Source organism: Rhincodon typus, chromosome 12 (genome assembly GCF_021869965.1).
Source record: "Rhincodon typus isolate 14 chromosome 12, sRhiTyp1.1, whole genome shotgun sequence".
Lineage (NCBI taxonomy): Eukaryota > Metazoa > Chordata > Chondrichthyes > Orectolobiformes > Rhincodontidae > Rhincodon > Rhincodon typus.
Genome location: NC_063343.1, coordinates 58933329 through 58953949, shown reverse-complemented (window position 1 = coordinate 58953949; position 20621 = coordinate 58933329). Strand labels below are relative to the sequence as shown.

General features: G+C 39.8%; 1 protein-coding gene across 5 annotated transcripts in view; it reads left to right on the top strand.

Moving 5' to 3' along the window:
- The window catches only part of spry4 (sprouty homolog 4 (Drosophila)), a 56306-nt gene extending 40728 nt beyond the window's left edge, over positions 1-15578 (top strand). For 3 of the 5 annotated variants that reach the window (XM_048603772.1, XM_048603771.1, XM_020509824.2), the window contains exon 2: positions 14619-15578. In XM_048603772.1, the coding sequence (XP_048459729.1) occupies positions 14661-15578 (918 nt within the window). In that variant the 5' untranslated portion in view covers positions 14619-14660. Of the gene's footprint in view, positions 1-12429; positions 12779-13868; positions 14516-14618 lie in introns of those variants that run through there. The other 2 variants (XM_020509823.2, XM_020509826.2) reach the window with 2 other exon arrangements.
- Positions 15579-20621: the final 5043 nt, after the last annotated feature.

Sequence of the window (20621 nt, the reverse complement as noted above, 5' to 3'; positions counted from 1 at the left end):
ACATCCTGTCCTTTTGTGAGGCTCAGGGCGCCTGGCAGGCGGGCTGTCTGCACCAGCCCTGCTTAAAGAAAGAATTCTGCTTCCCCCTCCCAGCTCATACAAATTCAATCCATTCAGCCTTCCTCTCCCGCACTGCCACCTAAATATTGGCCCCCGATGCCACAGTCTGTATTCTGATTTGGTTAAAAAGATGAAGCCGACCGTTTTATTAATTTACATCGTCGAACTAAAATCGTTTGGCGTTTCCCTCGTCGTAGTCTTTTCGACCCACTCATTCTTTTTTTTAAAGCGTTAGAACCTCAATATGTTAATCATTGTTTACCTACTGCAATTGTTCAACAGCCTCTAAAGTTTATTGTCCTTCGCTTCTTTAACATGTGGAGAGATTAAGGGTCAAGTTCCAATATATTTCCCCTCGCGTTCACGAACAAGAAGAAAAAGGCTTTAATTATTTTTGTCCACTGTGAAGAAATGGAGTGCTTTATTATTTCACGCCTTTAGTAAACCAATGTATGACTTGTCAGGATTTCACATTTTATCCCCGCCCTCACCATGCCCTGATTTCGACTACAGTATTGCACACAGTTGAGATATGAGGCCACTATGTTCCTTCCATTTGCAGGAGGAAGCTGACTGACGTGTGTATCTATGTACTGACATTGCTGCTGTTTAGTTGCTCGAAATCACGACCCTTTTTCACAAAAACAAAACCACGGGATTCCTGGATTTTTACAAACGGTTGCTTGCATTTCCCGATTCTGTTGTTTGTTATCAAGGCAGCCGGTTTTATGGTGACCCAATAAATCAAGTCCAACGTTGATTACATGAGATTCTCAGATTTTTTTTAACCCGTGTTCTGGGGATTTACCCCTACCTCGACCGTGAGAGGCTACAGTAACATATTTATAAATGCAAACCCTTTTTCTGGAGCAGTACTGAAGAAAGTCTGCCACAGTTGTTGGAGTCACATTTTCATAAAAGTCTACCACTGAAGGTCATGCATACTTCATAACTTGTACGTCAAGGACCTCTGGATAGTGTATTTTGTTATAATCCTAAATTAAAGCAGTCATTATCGCTAAGGCTGTGTGAATAACGTGGCAGCGTAAATGCTTCAGTTGGTATATAAACAGGCGCCAGTGCTTTAAATTAATAAAAACAAAAATAATGATATAAATCTGTTGGACTTGTTCCCACAACTTTACTAGCTTTGCTGTTATTGGTCCAAAGCCTTTTTAGGGAGCTGCAGAGATGCATTCTGATTCCTTGCAAGAGCACTGTGCTTAATGCAGTTGTCTTTATATATATAAATGTATGGAATAGGTTATTCAGACCCTCTAGTATTCTAACATTCAAAGCTCATGGCTAATCTGATCAAGGCCTCAACAACACATTGCTGCCTGCTCACGATAAACATTGAACACACTTATATGCGTGCAAACTCACTAAGCTCTCTCTCACATTTATCTACACAGGACCCTATGAAAATTGGTGTGATTAGAGTTCTGAAGAAGGGTCACTTGACCCAAAACATGAACTTTGCTTTCTGTCACACAAATCTGCCACACTTGCTGAGTTTTTCCAGAAATTTCTGCTGTTGTTTCTAATTTCCAGCATCCACAGTTCTTTGGGTTTTTCTTCTTCCAAAATTAAATTGAAATCAGGCCATCTTGTCAGTGCCTCCTCACTGTAAATGCAGCTAAGTTAGTCCAATTCTCCTGCCCTTTCCCCACAAGTCTTGCATTTTTGATTCTCCTCAGAAGCTTGTCAAATTTCCACTTGAAAGCCCTGATTCTATCTGTCTCCAACACACTCTTGGGCAGTGCATTCTTGATCCCAAGCGCTCCTGTGGGAAAAAAAAGTTCTTCCTCATGTTGTCACTGCTTTGTGGCTTGAATTCAGAGATTTGGGTCCTCAGAGAGTGAGGCTAGGGAACAAATAACGGGGAACCGGGAAATTGTAGAGGGATTGACTAAGTATTTTGTATCAGTATTGCCTGTAGAAGAATAGTATTCTCGAACACAAATTAATCAAGGGGCAAAAGGAGAGGATATGGATACAATAACTATCACTCGAGAAATAGTGCTATGGAAACTAATGGAGCTAAAGACTGATAAGTCCCCTAGACCTGATGGGATGCATCCTAGGATATTAAAAGATGTAGCTACAAAGATAGTGGATACATTGTTGGTAAACTTAGATTCTGGAGAAGTTCCAGAGCATTGGAAAGCTGCCAATGTAACTCTTTATTTAGAAAGGGAAGGAGACAAAAACATGTCAGTTTATAAATAGACCAGTTAGCTTAACAGCTGTCATTGGGAAAATGTTAGAGTCTATTATAAAATTGTAATAGCAGAGCATTTAGAAGTACACAATATGATTAAACAGAGTCAGCATGGCTTCACGAATGAGAAATCATGCCTCATAAATTTAGCAGAATTCTTTAAGAAGTAACAATCAGCCTAGATAAAGGGAAACCAGTGGATGTAATATATTTTGCATTTTAAGAAGGCATTTGATAAGATACCAGATATATTTGAATTTTAAGAAAGCAATAATAAGGTACCACATGTTAAGCTACTTGAAGGAGGAGAGCTCATGGTGTTGGAGGTACTAGATTAGCATGGATAGAGGATTGGCTAATTAATAGAAGACAGAGAGTTGGGATAAGGGGGCATTTTCGGGATGGCAACCTAACTAGTAGAGTGCCACAGGAATCAGATCTGGGGTCACAATTATTTACAAATATATCAATGACCTGGATGAGGAAGTGAAGATATTACAGCCAAGCTTGCAGATGACACAAAAATAGATGAGAAAGCAATCAGTGAGATGGACACACAGTCTGCAAAAGGGATATAGACAGGTTAGGCAAGTGGGCAAAATCTTGGCAGATATGTTATAAGGTAGGAAAATGTGAGGTTATGCACTTCAACAGGAAGAATAGAGAAGCTGAATATCATTTAAATGGAGAAAGACTGCAGAAAGCTACAGCATAGAAGAAGTTGGGAGTCATTTGTAGGAGAGCCTAGGATCAGAGGACAAAATCTTAGAACAAACCCATGTACAACAAAGATGAAGGTGGAATTTCTTCTTTCAGAGGGTAGTTAATCTGTGGATTTTTTTTTACCACAGAGGGCTGTAGAGATTCAGTCACTAAGTACGTTCAAAGCTGAGACAGAGATTTTTAATCAGGAAGGGAATCAAGGGTTATGTGGAAAAGGCAGGAAAATCGAGCTGAGGATTATCAGATCAGCTATGATATCATTGAATGGTGAGCAGGCTCAATGAGCTGAACTTCTACTCCCACATCTTATGGGCTTATTTGCAGTGATTCAGATGAAATTTCTTTGTAAAATTTGCCCCCAAATGGTCACATATGATGAGTTTCAGAAAAGATGGAAAAAAATAAATGGTGCTTTAGCATTTTTTGGTAAGTATTAGATTTTACCAATTTGACGACAGCCCATTTAAAAAATGGACATTCTTCAGACCTGGCAGGGGCAGTTCTGAGCTTTTTAGTCCAGTTTTTTTTGTTGCATGGCCTTTCTTTCCATGTTTTTCAAGATCTTCAACAAGATGGAGGTAAATTTGACAGTGTTTCATAAAAGTGAAGCATCTTGAAGCAACAACGTCATCTGTTTATTCTGAGGGAGTATAGGGACCAGAGATTTTGCTAAAGCCTGTCAACTGAAGACATAAACAGTGATTACTTTTCTACTGTCCTAACATTCCAATAGAATCAAACAATCATTGAGCTGAGGACAAGCTGCAACTCAGTGTATTGCACCAGGAGTTTTTCGTAAAGCATCTATACAGCTGCAAACAAATAGCACACTGTGCTTTAATTAGTTTTTGTAAAAACTTTGATTGATACTACATATGATTTTAAATGTTATAATAATTATTTTGTTTTAGACTCTCAGGGTGCCTTTTCACCATTAATTCCCCTAGTCTCACTGTGCTCCCCAAACTCAGATGGAGCTCCTTTGCTTGTTGGGTTATGCTCTGTGACTGTGCAGCATAGTTGCTGTCAAGGCAGATCCTATTTCAAACAGTGAGGAGGCAAAAAGCTTGCATTTATACAACACCTTTCTCAATCTCAGGATGTCCCAATGCATTCACAGCCACTGAAGTATATTTATGTGCAGTCACTGTTGCTATATAGAAACATACAATGGCCAGTTAGTGTGGAGCAAGATCCCATAAGTAGCATTAGGGTAAATGACCAGATAACCTGTTGTAGTGATAAAGAAGAATTGTTATATAGGTCTGGCTGGTCCACGTGCCTCTTATATCTGCTCAGTGACAAAGCTGAGGCAGTCAATTTAATACTTCGGACAGCTTTTAAAACAAATATAAGTTGCTGTGCAACATGTCTTTCAAAATGTGGATCAGGAATTCTATTTTGCCATTTTTTCTGCATAGATTTGCCATGGTACTAATTTTGAAGGCTGCGTTAGTGTGGCAATGGACTGATGTAAGATTTCTATTCTCATTTCTAGCAAGATGTTAACAGAGTTGGATCTGTACTGACTTGTACTTAATAATTTCCATAATAGTTTCACCGGTTTCAAGGGCTAATTTATGAAATATAGAATTGACTTGAAACTTTCTTGACATCTGGTTAATGCAACCTAGTGTTAGTTTGAGCTGTTCTATAAGGTTTCTTAAACTTTATTGTAATGTCATTTTTTTGGCTCTCAAGGATACTGTGAAATGAATACTGTTCCATTCTCGGAACACCGGGTTACCATCAATTATTGTCAACTCAGATTATAGTGTTGACAGACGTTGATTAAATCTCGATCCAAAACTGCTCCCTCTTCTCAATCTCAGTGTCAGATGCACATCACTTTCTGACTTCTTTGAGATTGCCACATCATTTGTATTGAAATGTGGACATTTCTGTACTCTGGCTCTGGTCTGCTTGGTACTGAGTCCAGGCTAGCTTAATTTATCACATTTAACATCCTCACAGCCAGCAGAGAGTCTGAATTTTAATTGTGCCATCCATCAGTCTGAATGTTAATTGTGCTTTTTAACCCCTTGCTGCACCCACTCATCTGTTCTTTAAGATATGGTACATATAAAATAACGAGTAGCATTTTAATTTATTTTAGTTAGGTTCTGTGATAACAATGGACACAAAGAGCAGACACAGACATGATAAAGAGAGTGGCTTTCTTCTGTGCTATATGAATCTCATGATCCCTCTTGGTGTGATTGAGTCAGGTTGTGCGTGTTATTCTTTGTTAACAGCAATATTTTGACAGTAGTGAACAAGGAAGAACCGAAGGCCTCTTTAATAAACACTGATGGAGTCCTTTAAACCAATTCTATTATTCAATGGCTGGTTTTCTACTTAAACACAATTTTCCTGCAGTACCCCCTAAGCCTTCATGTTTTAATATGTCTTCCAATGTCAGCCTTGAACATATTCTTAGACTTAGTCTCCACAGGCCTCAGAGGCAAAGAATTCCAAAGATTCACCACCCTCTGAGTGAAGGAATTCCTCCTTCACTTAGGCCTAAATGCCCTGCCCCTTATTCTGACACTGTATCCTGATACAAATGTCCATACGCAGAACCTTCTTTCCTGCATGTATCCTGCTGATTTCTATAAGGAACTCAAAAGTTTGAATGAGATCACCTCTCATTCTTTTGAACACTGGAGAATATAGGCCCAATCGGTTTCATCAATCCCTCCATCCCAGGAATTAGTTTGATGAAACTTTATTTCAGTCCCTTGAACCTTTGTTGCAAACCACCTGATTTATTCATTTTTTACGTATGATATTCTGATATATATTAAATAAGCTTATTATTGGTGTATGCCTTTAATACAAGTACATTGCAAAAAGTTTCACTATTTGAAGAAAATGGGCATATGTGTCTATAATTGCCCAAAGTTTCAACTCAGGCAAAAACTTAAACTCCTACACTCAAGATGTTTGTTCTACTGTGTTTTCCTAATTATAGATTCTAAATGTCAAAGATAGCAGTGTCACAAAGATATCTAAGCAAAATGTAATGCTTCCCAAATGTGCTTTACACACAAAACATATACTGCTACAGTTGACTAACAGGTTAACAATTTTTTTTCCCAACAATTTTGTCTTCCAGTTTCCTTCCTTCCTTCATTGCCAGGAGGCATTGCCTGTTTATTGTGATGTTATTCCAAAAGTGACAGGCAGCCTCAAAATTCCTCCCAAATAATAGTTATTCATGGCTAATCAGTCCAGTCGTTAAAACGTAATGCAAACTCAAATCTCATCAACCCAGATGGCGTTAGTGAGCTAGTTGACAATCGCTGGCATCACAACCAAGCCTAATTTTGGCTGCACCCAGAATCCAGAATATCTTCCCCAAGAATCACTGCAGAGTGAATTGTACATCTTCCTATCTTCTGTTTCAGGAATCTTGGAGGTAAGGACCTTCCCAGACTAAATTCCAGCACAATACTCAGGGAGTACAACACTGTCAGATGTGTCACCCTTGAATGATACGTTAGACTGCCTGATGCACCATTTGGACATTAAGAATTCCATGGCATTATTCACAAAAGGGCAATGAATATTTCTCATCGCATTTCTCTGTCAGCCATTGGTACCAAACAAAAACCAGATTGACAGTTATTTATCATTACTGGTGCTGAATCACATTCAACATAAAATAACTGCTGCATTTGCTAGGTAACAACAACAAATCAATATTGTGACTACATTAGCACTTAATGTTAATTCTGAGAGTCATGATAACATCCTATGTATGTAGATTTATATAATTAAATACATGGGAATAGTTCAGTTTGGATATGGTTACCTTGATCAATGAATCATGTATATTTAGAAGGAAAAATGGCACAATATTGTACATGCATTCCATGATTATTACAGCATTTCAATATAACCAGGAAGTTACCTTTGCACTTTTATTAATGTCTAGCAAGCTAAAAAAAATCACTCCGGGATATATCAGTGTATTCTAGTGGTCACATCACATTGATGTAAAATGTTCAGCTGTTTGTGTTATTTGGTGGAATTGGTCAACTAAAGATGAAATAGACTGTGCAGAACTATTTGCAAATTACCTAGTTCCATGGTTTTGGTTGCAATCTTGTCCAATATTACATATTTCTTGGTAACAACTTTAACCCATTGAGGTGGAGTTATGATATTTATCAGGTTACTCTTGCTTGAAACAGTGCTAAGTGAAATTAATGTTATCAGATTTTTATTTATTCTGAGCTATCAAAATAAGATATTTTGTTTCATGCATGGAGCATAGAATTATTTCTCACAATTGGTTTTTCACTGCAAAATGAACTGCTATTGTAGAAACTTAAACTTGTACCTTTAAAAGAGTGAAACTTGGTAAACAATAAATGAGTTGGACAACATAAATTAATTTGCTATAGAATCATAGAATGCTACAGCACAGAAAGTGGCCATTTGGCCCACTGTACCTGTAGTATCTCTTTAGCAGAGCTATTCAATTAATCTCACTGTCCTGAAGTTTCCCCAGGGCCGTGTGCAATTCTTCCCTTCAAATATTTATCAATTTGTATGTTTCTCTTGAATCTGCTTTCATCATTCTGTCAGGCAGTGCTGTCCAGATCACAGCAAATCATCCCATGAAAGGCTGTTTCCTGATGTCTTTGGTGCTCTTGTCAATTACCTTAAACAGGAGTTCACTGGCTAATCACCTGAATTCTACTGGAAACCCTTTCTGCTTATTTACAATATCAAAATGCTTCATGGAGTTGAACACCTCTGTCAAATCTCCTTTTATCTTCCCAGCTGTAAGATGAACAACTCTAACTTTACAAGGTATTTACAGCACAAAAATAAATCATTAGGCCCTACAGATCCATGCTGTACTTATGTTCCTCCTGAGCTATTTCATATTCATCTTCATCTAGCCCCAGCAATGTATATTATTTTAACGTGCTCATTAATTAAGTATAGATCAATGATAATACCTTCTCTATCATTATTGAATTTGCTGAAATATGAGAAGTAACAATTTTCTTACTAGTCTCATGAGACCTAAATATTGAATAAGTAGGTCAGGTTGGGCCCTAGCTAGTACCTGAGGTGGCAAAAATAAGCTCAAGAGTAAACTGATGCATATGTTTAAACAAAACCTGTAAAGATAAATGTTCCTGAAATGCAACCATTGGAGGTAGAAATGCTCACGTTGCAGTTCCACAATGAACAATCTGCCACTTCAAACATATTTTTAATTAAAAGTACGCATTCAGTTGATGCCAAGCAGCACAGAACTCCTGCTGCATAGCAAGGGGCTGGCATTGTTTGATGTGGGTGGGCTGTGTGAGCTCAATCTGTATGTTCCCGCCCACCTGCATCCTCATTCTACGTCCCAGCCGCTGCATGGTAGAGAGGCAGAAGCACAGGCTTCCAGTGGCATCTGTCACTCGAGCTATTCTATACAGACGAAAGTTTCTGTGGATTAAGGAGACACGTAAGTATAAACTGCTTTCATTTAAAGTACCTGCTGGAGGGAAGGATTAGTTCTCATTCTTACCGTGTGATACTACTATTAAAAACAAATCACATGTGAAGGATGTTCAGTTTTCATATGTCTATTGATGCTAATAAAACTATTAAATCTCCTTTATTTGGACCTGATATTGTAGGAAGACTCATACATCTTAGAAGAATTTTACACTACCTCAGGGACTTGAGAGGATACTGAAGGATAAACTTTGGAACTGTAATGGTTTCATTCTGTGAGCTTCTAAGGTGCCTAAGGAAGAATTTAATGCCTTTTGAAACTTGTGCATTGTTGCAGATTATTACTCTGGATATTGCCTGGAATGTAAACTATAAATCATAATTTGTAGTTTAAGTTGCTTGTGAAATCTAGAATTGAAAATACATAACAAAGAAAGCAATCTGTCACTGAATTCCTCAACTGACTAAATGTTGGAGTATTTTTAATGGTGTATCTGTGTTAAACTGGTTGAGCATATGTTGCTAAGATGAAATATACTGCAATACATAGAAGGTTACTGCAAAAAAGCTGTAAAAGTATGAAAGTTTATACTACCTTTCCTTTTAGCTTTCATTGCAGAGTGGTTTGGAGTAGCAATAGACAGGTCCAGAAAAGTTCTGCCAGCTCTTGGCACCCAGTCATCCTGTGCAAAATGTCTGAACATAATTATACTTACCTTGTGGTTCAGTTGATTCATTAAACCTTACTTACTATTTATGATGTCCTTTGAACTCCTTAAATTGTGCTTTGACCATGCAGCACAGTTTCGAGTCTCCATTGTTCTTGCCTCGGTTGGAGTGTGCCTCACTGTGTTACACTTCAGTAAATGTGTTGGTAGAATTCTATGCTTATCACTCACATTGTACTTGGTCTGTGCTCTGGTGTCACAACCCATGACTGTGCTTGAATCAGTGATTGAGTAGAACCACTGATTGATAGTTCAACACCTGCAAAACACATAATTGAAAAACATTGTGGCTAATGGGGTAGTATAAGAACAGAGCCCTTTCACCTCTGGGACCTGGATTCTAATCAAATTAGTGCTGGGAGAATAAGAATCTCCTTTCTCTGTCTAGATTCTATCTGTGCTTTCACTGTAATATTCAGCAAATAGCTGACACATGCTTTGCCTTTGGCTGCTATGTTGGTTGCTATGTGTAATTGATCCAACAAACAGGGTACCAATGGCATCACAAAATTGGGCATCTGTAAACCTGCTCTTTTCATGCAAGCTGTTCGTGGAACTGGATGGTCATATTCCTGTGTAATCAAATCTTTGCACGATGCCACAGCTGGTCTGGCCTACAGAGATGGGCATTCAGTAAGGCTAAATAGGGAAGAGTGGCCAGAGATATGCAATTTCCCTAAGTCGGGAAGTATAGGCAAACTTACTGAAAGATTAGAAGAATGGCTACCATTGGAAATGTGATCACTTCTCCATTGCACAGTAGGGGCATTTTGAGGACTGGAGGGATTTCTGGCAGCTTTTTGATAATTTGAGATGAACTTGAACTTTAAGAGAATGGGGAAATACAGTAAAAAGAATCAAGGAATATGATGACAGCCCATGTTGCTCATTGAGTGAGAGGAGCAAGAAATTTTCAGAATTTATTCTGTTAAACTTAATTGCCAGTTGGAAATGCGTTAATCATTATTCATTTATGTTTTGCATGTCGATCAGCTTTGATAATAATTCTTTGTAAAGCATACCTCCACTGGTTTTGTTTTCTCATTGATATAAAATGAAAGTTTTCTTCCAGAATGAATTCATTATGGAATGGAGCTGAGTGGGAGACAGTCTGCATGTCTTTTCCTCATCATCCAGGCCTTACTGCTTAGCCTGACTGCAGAGTGCTCTTTTGAGATTGGTGTTGTTACATTATAGATGAAGCTTGATTGTGACATTATTTTGCCAAGGTTAAAAAATGGACAATTCCCCAGCGTCCATGAGCTTCATTCTGAAAAAGCTATGCACCTAATATAGAACTAATGCAAAATGGTTTTGGCAGACTTGGTTTGAATTTCTGGGATGATTAGCAGAAGTTTTTTTCTTTAGTAGTTGAGTAGTATTTTTATTTGTTCCTATCGATAATTCTCATATTAGATAGGTCTGTTTAATACTTGATGTTTATTGTATTATTAGACATAATGTCTAATGGTATTGCTTTTGCATTACTCCTGATCAAGCCTTTATTTATTACAAACAGCATAATTGAACTACAGTGTTGATAGGTCTAAGAAGCAGGTTAGATTAGCAAGCTTTTAACAGCCAGTCTGCTTGCATGAGATGAACTGCAATTTCCTTTAACTAATTACTGTGAAACTAGAATACATTGTCTTTGTGCCTGTCTCAAACTCTGCTTCCTAGCCACCGACACTCTCTCTCTACCTGGCAACTCTCTGAGGCTGAACCAGACTGTTTGCGATCTTGGTGTGATATTTGACATAGAGATGAACTTCCTTCCATGTATTCAAACCATCATTTCCAGTTTTGTCCCACTTCACACCTGGCCTTAGCTCATCCCTTGCTGAAATCCACATGCATGTCTTTGCTACAGTTAGACTTGAATATTCTGAAGTAGTCCTTGCTGACCTCCTGACCTTCTACCCTCTGTAAACTTGAGGTTGCTCAAAACTCCATTATCAGTGTCCCATTCACTGAACTGACCTGTGCTTGATAATCTCCATTTGTTCTCTGTTAAACAATTGACTTGATTTTGAAATTCTATCTTTGGTTTTCAGTTCCTCCATGGCCTCCTCCCACTGTGATCTCCACTGGTTACACAATCCACCAGATAACTGCACTTCTCAAATCTTGGTTTGGATTTTCAAATTTTAATCACTCCTTAATTGTTGACTATGCCTTCAGATGCGAAGGCTCAAGGGTCTGGAATACTCTCCATAATTCTCCCTCGCCTCACTATCCTCATTATTACTCTCCTTAAAACCTAGCATCTAGCCTAATCTCACCGTATATGGCCTGGTCTCTGATGTTGCTTTGTAGTGCTGTTGTGAAATACCGAAGGATGTTTGATCTTCATTAAAGCCGCTATGTCACTGCAAGTTGTTGTTGGTGGTGATTGAAGTGATTGCTGGCGTCCTCGCATTGAGTCAAGTTGAATTTCTTGCATTTGCAATTGCCCAAAATCCTTTTCCCCCTTGAAAGGGCCATCTAAGGAACAAAAACAGAAATTACTGGAGAAACTGAGCAGGTCTGGCAGTACCTGTTAAGAGAAAATGTTGAATCGTTAATTCTGCCCCTCACTCCACAGTGCCGGCCAGACCTGCTGAATTTCTCCAGGTATTTCTGCCTTTTTATCAGATTTCCAGCATCCGCAGTTCTATGTTTTACTTTCGGGATATATAAGGACTGCAGCAATGAATGCTCCAATACAAACTATGAATATGCTGTGATGGACTTCGTTACAATCCAGCTGAAACCTCCAAGAAAGGGTGTCTTTGAATTGTGGAAGGGTGTCACTGTAAATCACATGCACAACTACCTCTGCTCTCCATTCTCCAGTTCACAACCTCCTGAGAGAATCTCTCAATGAACGCCGTTCCAACCAATCAGGACGCGGGAGTAACAAGCCCACCAGCATTCGCCCAATTAGCCGTCACCGGATGCGGCATTTCCTCTTCAATTGGCCAATGGGCGGCCGGGCGGACGCGTTTTACCCAATAGCAAACCGGCATGCAAATAGAGCCGTGGGAAGCGGAGGCGTGTGGAGCAGGCCGACGGGGTTTGTAGTCCACCGTGCCGAAGCTGTCGGCTGGCTGAACCGGTAGGCAGACTACAACTCCCATGACGCACCGCGGGGATGCCGCATGCGCAGTGCCTTGAATCTTCCTTCCCATTCATGAGTTAGAAAGAAAAAAAATTGCATTTCACTGGCAGCGGGGCTGATGGACGGGGCTGAGTTGGAGATTCTGCAGTTTATCAATGATTCATCCATAACCTCCAGTGTGAGCCTGCAAAAGCAACGACTGCATCTGCATTGTCTCCTGGTGGTTAGTGCTGTGGTCTGGGGTGTTACTAAGTTTATTTATGCATTGTTTGTACATTCGGTATTGATTTACAACAACATTTAAGGAAAATACTGCCCCACCATCCACTGCCAATCGTTTTCATTCACAAAATTCGCGGAATCCGCCTGTGTGCGTTCTCAACGCCAAGCTGTACTGCATCTACAAAGCAGAGCATCCCCCATTGTACCTGGGTGTTAGCGAGGCTAGTTATCATTCTGGGGACGTTTGAAGTAAGTATGTTTTACTTATTACCGCCGCACATGTTGCCTTTTATTATTCAAATATCCCAATCCTGCGATCCGAACCTTTTTTTTGCCTATAAATTAGTCCAGATAATCCAGCACGGATAGCACCAGAATTATTATTTATTACGTTTGAAAATAATTTGTTGAATGTACACTGAATTGTTTTTTTTTCTGAACAGATTTCAAAGTGCTTTCCGCTCTCGCTCACTGAAAGCAACCGTTTATGAATTTGCAAAGCGCCGATTCTCCTTAAACCTAAATGCTATATCTTAAGCGTTCGAGAGCGGAGCGAAGGAACACGTACTCGGGCTGTTAATCGGGATAATACGTTGTTGGGGAGGTCTCAGTACAGATTTTGTTTGTGTTAAATAAAATGTAAAACGGAGAATCAAAAGATTGCGGGGTTTAAAAAGACAATTTCCGAGTTAATGCTTTAAACGGCGGACACTGAATTTATTGTATAAACCCGTCTCTCGCAATTACAAATGAGGGTTATTATGATAATATGTTCCATTGTATCTTTCAATGACTTGAATCGATTATTCAAATTGATGAAAAACACATCCTGGCCTCCCGGAGTGCTGCCAAATGGATCCATTCATTAAACGGCAATTTTATGAATGAAATTCCATTATTGACTGCGCCCGCGATGTAGACTGCCGTCTTCATAGTTGAAATTATAATAGTGATTCATCCTTCGATCTCAGTGTGCTCGTTTCAATGTATTATTCAGAAATCAAAATATTGTCCCATTTAGAACATGCCCGTTGTATTTTTTGACAAGAAGATGGGCACAAATGTGCCCTTTATGTCTGAGTCGTGCTGAAAAGAGAATTTTTAATTTATCAGAATACTGTTTGAATAATTCAAAACGGAATATATCTAATCGCTTGCTACACAGAAGCCGAGTTTAAACTGGGGCGTTTTGATTTTCCTTTAACCTGCCTCCGTCCGTCAATCTGGTTGCTAGTAACCTCCATGGCTTGGCTTTATGCATGCATTTACACGCCTGTATGTAATGCAAACATTGCTGGAGATTATTGTACGGGTTTTCTGTACAACAGCCTTGCCCTCTTTCCTGGGTTTCTGCAGCAAATCTGATTTACGAATGGGACCTGATAGTCAGCGCCTACAGTGCGAACGAACAGCAGAATCTTGAAAGAACAAGATTGAATGCAAAAAAAAAACACAATTAACAAGGCAGATCCCTGGCCTGAAACGTTCTCCTGGTAATCGTGAATATAACTGAAGTGGAACGGAAAATTTGAGAGTTTGGGGCGGGTAAACATGATTATTTCTTTAAAAGAAAACAACAAACTAAGGACCATGAGTTCATTTATCCGAAGTTTTCTCTTTCTCATGCCTGTTTTTTTTCTGGGGGGTGTGTGGGATTGTCATAACTTCGTTGGTCTATAAGGGAACACAAGCTAAATGATAATAAAACTGAATGCAAGTTGTATCTAAATCCAAATTAATCCTCAGGACTGGTGGCTTGGTCTGATTGACACTATTGAGGTTCCCACCTTTGAAGGACATGTGACCTCGACAACAAATAGATGAGAACTGGAGAAGAGTTGATAAATAAACCTTTGAGCCACCAGGCGAGCTGTACTGCACCGTGAGTAGTCTGGGACCTATATCGGGCTCAGAGACCTCTTTAAAGTTGGCCAAACCACCGGATTCACTGGTCGTACTTTAAAGCAACTTGAGTTCCTTGCTCAGGTCAGGTGCACTGCTCTTCTAGGGTGATGTTTGGTCAGGTTTTGACTCAACATTGCAGCATTTTGTTTTGTGTCTCTGATTTTTGTTTTGGTTTTGTTGACAGGCACTGGAAATCTGATTAACGATCAAAGAGGATTGGGTCTAAATGGAGCGCCGGGTCTCTCTAGGCGGGAATGCAGGAAATCCCGCTTCTCTATTCCAACCCTTTTTGGACGGCCGCTTGCCTTACGGGAGGTTGCAGCACACGCCCATCCTCCCCATGGACCAAATGAAACCCAGCCGCCTGGAAAACGACTACGTGGAGAACCCTGTGACCGTCCAACCCTGCAGGAACGCCAGCCCCCAGAGCAGGTCAGGCCAGCCGCCGGAATCAACAGCGCTCAGCCCCCGGGAGCCGGGCTGTGAGCACTCTGCCATGTCCTGGGGCTCTGTGACCGGCCGACCCAGCTCCATTAGCAGCAGCAGCAGCACCTCTTCCGACCAGCGGCTACTGGACCACGCGGCGCCCCCTCCTGTAGCCGAGCAGCAGGGCTGCCCGAGGGCTGTTCGCTCGCAGCCCAAGTCGCCCCCCAGCATTAACAAAGGCGTCGACCTCAAAGAGACTTCTCACTGTCAGGAGAGCGGCAAACACGTGGTGTTATGCGAGGGATGCGGCAAGTGCAAGTGTAGCCGGTGCATATCCCCCAGGACTCTGCCGTTCTGTTGGGTTTGCAGTCAGAGGTGCCTCTGCTCCCCGCAGAAAGTTGTCAACTATGCCACCTGCATGTGTCTGGTAACAGGGATTTTCTACCATTGCACCAATGACGATGATGAGAGATCCTGTGCTGACCACCCTTGCTCCTGTTCCCACTCTAACTGTGGTGCCCGCTGGTGTTGCATGGGGGCCATGTCTGTGTTCCTGCCCTGTCTGCTCTGCTACCTGCCGGCCACTGGGTGCGTCAAACTCTCCCAAAAGTTTTATGATACTGTAAGCCGCCCAGGATGCCGTTGCAAGAACTCCAACAGTGTGTACTGCAAGGTCCCGGAGGTGTCAGCCTGCAGTGGGGAGAAGCCCTCCTCCTGATGCGGGAGGGCCGGTGGGGTGGGGTGGGTGGGGGTGAAGTGTGATGTGGTTAATGGGACTGTAACTCACATCTGTACTTTTCCAGTTCAGTCTTTGCTGCCAGTTTCTGCTCTGACAAAAATTACATGGTCTATACAGTAGTGAGTGGGCAAAACCTTCCCGCCTTTCGGAAATGGACATAACATATAATTAAAAGAAACTTTTAAGAAGCAGTTAAATGTGAGGGTTTTGCAAAGCTCTAGAAATCCATGCCTTTATTGTCAACATTTGCAGGGTGTTCCATTCAAAAACTGATGGGCTTCATTTTCTTGGGAGAGTGAGATGTTTAGGAAAACATACTAATTCTAAGCAGTCAAACCTCAAAATTCCACCTTGTAGTACATATTGGCTTCCGTTATTCTGATCAACTTCAGGCCTATTTCTAATTCTAATATGCTTCACACATTTTGGTTTTTATTTGACATGCCACATAGAACTTAATGAGGCACATTTTTATATGGCTCAAAAGTTCCATTGCTGTCGCTGCCTACACCAAGACTTTTTCTGAAATATGATCGATAGCAATTATTCCTTTAAACTTCCAAATTACTTGATTTGCTGTTTAAGGTGGTATTTAAAGTCTTGATCCATGTTGTGCCAAAAGGCTCTGTGTGAAAATGGCAAATAAAGCAAAGTAACCCACATCGTAATCACAGCAAAATTCAGTGAACTAAATTGAAAGAAATTGGTATTACTGGACAAAGTCACAATGAGATTTTATGAGATACTTTAGATTAAAATCTTGAAGAAATACAGTGAAGTATTTTCAACGTTCCTGGTAAGGTTTCCCACTCTCTACTCCACAGATTATTTAACCTTCAAATTTAAACATCAAATGTGTTAACTCTTTCTGACGTCATGCAACAGAATGTAATTTCCTGAATGTTGGAAAGGCATCGTGGTTAAATGTTTCTGTGTATGTTATTTGTTTGCAGCAAAATTTTGGCATTCCCCTCCTAGTCCTGATTAAACCTGGTTTCTTGGCCTCTGCTTCACAAGAGTTTCTTAACACATCAACAATGCCAGTGGTGAACGGGATTTTTTTTGAGCAGTGAGAGAACTGGTATTTCACCAGTAAGCATGAGTGGATGAAAATGGCTCTTTTTAAGCTAAAATAAACTGTGTATATAACTGCTGGTACAGCATTTTAAGAAGCTAATTGTATTATATATAAAAATGATAATTTAAAATTATTACCATGGCTCTATAAATAGATATATAAAGGAGGGAGAAAAGGCTCATGCTGCCTTTGTTTTATTAAATTATTTACAACAGCAGTATATGTGTGTAGACAATTAAGTTTGCATGATCAAAGCCATGTGGAGTCCTATAGCCTAACCATACAGCTCTAAAGGAGTGCTGTGATGGGAGTAAGAATCGGCAATATTTGCATCAGTTAAATGAAGCAAGCTTTGTAAGATCTTCTCGGAAACAAACTAGGAGGAATGATCAGAGCATCTGATAATTAGAGAGATCTAAGAATTAGAACGACCAAAGAAAATGAAATATTTCTTCCCCAGCGTTTCTCAATAGAATTATCATCAGTTTTTGACCTTCTTGTGCATTATTCACAAGAGCATTATGCTCCAAAATAAAAAAAAAGTTATTTTGAATGAAACTTAAAAATGCTTACTGGTTAATAAAATGGGAATTTTTTTAAAGAAAGATTTGAAACCTCAGTCATTTTAACATTTACTGCATGATAAAGGTGCGTGACAGCAATTGTTAGAAGATAATTATTTTCACATAGAGAAACTCTTGACTGGTGGATGACTAATTATTCTGCTTAGAAAACCTGAGAGTAATTGGGACTAAACTGACCAATGACTTGAAACTGATACCACTACAGGATCATGGAACTTTGATAATGTAGTGCACAAGGATTGGAATGCAGATGTGTTTTGGAGAATTGTGAATATGTGCTTTGAATGGTTCTGACATCATATCTTTACGACGTTTATTTATTGAGAAGCTCTATAAATGCATCTTAAAATGTTAATGAAGTTGGTTAACTTGTGAGCATCTCAATCCTTCTTCCAATTCTTCCCTAAATATTGTTGGAAACTGAAGCAAACCTAACATTTGCAATATCTAATGTGATTACCCACATGGGATAGCATGACTAATGGAAACAGGATGTTGAAGGCCGATCAGAATAGTGATCAGCGAAAGGCTGAAAATATCTTCAGTGAGGGTGCACTTACTGCTATTCTCACTCAACTAGGAAATCTGTAGTTGCAGTGTTAGTCCTGAGTTCTACCAAATGCTGGAAAGAAAGACAGCGTAGTATTGCAGTGCTGAACATGAATGTTGACAGAACAAAGCAGATAGTCTGAATGCAGGATGTGAAATGACAGTTTCAGTAGTCTGATGTTCCGTAGACAAGTCGCAGACAAGTGCTTGCCTCTTTGTTGTTGATTCAATTTATCCAAAACTGATGGCTTGTTGTAATTCCATTCACAAAGGATAAATGTGTATTGTGTGATGTTTTCTTTGACAGGAATGTAGCTTGGGTGGTGGTGGCAGGGGGAGTGTGGTAGGGGTGGGGGCTACGTTGTTGATGAGGAGGCGGTGCTGGGGAGAGGTTCGAAGGATCATTTTTCCCATATCTTGCCCTCCACATACGCATCTTCCTTCTGCCCCAGTCATCCCTAATATGTACGCATAGTGATACCACAAACCCAATTTGAACCAGGCTGAGGTGCTGTATTGTACGAGTGCCTGCAAGTGACATCTATTACACAGTTTCAGCAAGTTTTAATTCTAAAATACTCACCCTTGTATTCAGATCTCTCCATGGCTTTGCTCCTGTCTTCCTCTGTACTCTCTTCCAGTCATGCAACCCTCACAGATATCAGTTACCTTCCACTTCCAGCTTCTTGACCATCTCCATTTTAATTGTTCCATCATTGATGGCTGTGCCTTAAGCTGCTAAGGACCTAAGTTCTGAAGTTTACTCTGTAAACCTCTTCACCTCCATTTACTCCTTTAAGACACTCCTTAAAATCTACCTCTTCGATAAAGGTTTTGGTCATCTGCCGTAATGTCTCCTTAAGTGGCTCTGCATCAAATTTTGTTTGATAAAGGTCCTATGAAGTGCTTTGAGCTGTTTTTCTACATCAAAGGCCCTATATAAGTAAAAATTGTTGTTGTTGTTACTAGATTTCTGTTTAATATAAAATGCAAACTGAATGTAGGTACTGGTGTGGAACTGTATTTTTCTCATCTGCCTTGTTCAGTATGGGGTTGCCCTTCTCTCAAATGTGTTGCTGTTTGTAAGTGTGCATATAAGGCCGATAAAACCTTAAACATATCGCTCCATTCTGTTGAATGCAACATGCAGTTGTGGCCCCTGTGCAAGTTCCATATGTGTGCTGTAAATACAGGAGTTCTAAAGACAGGTAACTTTGCTTGCAATCCATCCCATTGGTTGAGAAGTTCTTCTGCTCAAAGTCATGTAGCATAGTGGGTGTCTTTGTGTTACAGTGATATACTATCTCTCTTTCCCAAACTCTGAAAAGGAAGGAATTGACTGAAACAGACCCAAAAACCAGTTAAGAGTCTGATTTGTTTCCATATGCTTGTGTCACCATAACATCATTGAACATTGAGGGCAGAACTTAGGTCACTTGATCATAACCTTTCTATCAACAAAGAAATGAAAGGGGTAGCAGGCATGCACAAGATGCTTGCTATGTAAAGCATGAAGAACCTATTATCTACAGCACTATCTGCAGGCTTCCCTAACTGTCAGTTGTGATCATTTAATGGAAGCATGGGCTTAATGGACAAAAGTAGGAGCCCTACAGAGGCGATGTGAAACCAACTGTTCTGATTGCTGGCGAAAGACACAATCTGGAAATGCTCATGTTTGATGTTGATTGAAGGCTAATCAATCAACTAATCAAAGATTCCACTCCACCCTCTGTCTTGACTTAGACATCTCCTCTTAGAAGCGGAACTTCTAGAGGGCTATCAGAACTCATGGATCCATACCCTAGCATATATCAATGTAAGAGAAATATAGCTTATCAAGGTTGTAAAGAAATCCGTAAAAAAAATTGAGCTAATCCCTTTCTGCAATATCACGATCACCATGCCACCAAAGTAATCTAATTGCACAAGCAAGAGAGAGAGCGAGGGAAAGGAGGAGTCAGAATTATTGTACATCCCTGCTGAATACCAGAAAAATTCAACCAAGTTGGCACGTATCAAAATCTCCATTTGTGTGGTACTCTTTAAGACACAACTTGAGTAATTGTGAACTTCATTGAAATTCATGCTATCAGTACCAGTCATTACAATTTCCTGTTCATGTTTAACTTGGCACCTTTGTGTTAACATGAAAAGCTGTGTAGAGTTCTGTTTCTGATTCTGTTGGAAAAGGGTTCTTGTAAGAATATTTATTTGAAGGTTCTATTTTATAGTATTTATTTTAGAATTTCTGTTGTGAGATTTCCTTGATTATGTAAAATAAAGGGAAAAAAGTGATGTATGTATGAATCAGAAAAAATATATTGATGATAAAAAAAAGCTTTTTTTGTTTGTTGTTCTTCAACAGAACTGTACATTGGAATGGTCTTGTATTAGTCTAAGCTTTCCTCAGTGGCATTCTTAGATAAATATGTTGCAAGGAAAGGGAAAATAATGGCCTCTGGCATCATCCTTGGCTTCCTGAGTTAGCCGAGCTCAGCTTGATTGGCACAAGGATTAAGAAAGCGAAATTGGCCAGGTTGAAGTATTGGATTAGGAAAGATGGGCCTTTAGTTTGTAGAATACCCTGTAAGTTGATCTAATTTTCACCCATTCAACCATGGGATGTGGGCATGGCCAACATTTATTGCCGTCCTTAAACTGAGAGGCTTATTCAGCCATTTCAGGGGCATGTAGAGCCAATAACATTGTGATCTGGAGGCACATATAGACCAAGAAATTGAAGAACAGCAAATTTACTTCCTAAAGGATATTAATGGACCAGATAGATTTTATGACAATCTGATGGAT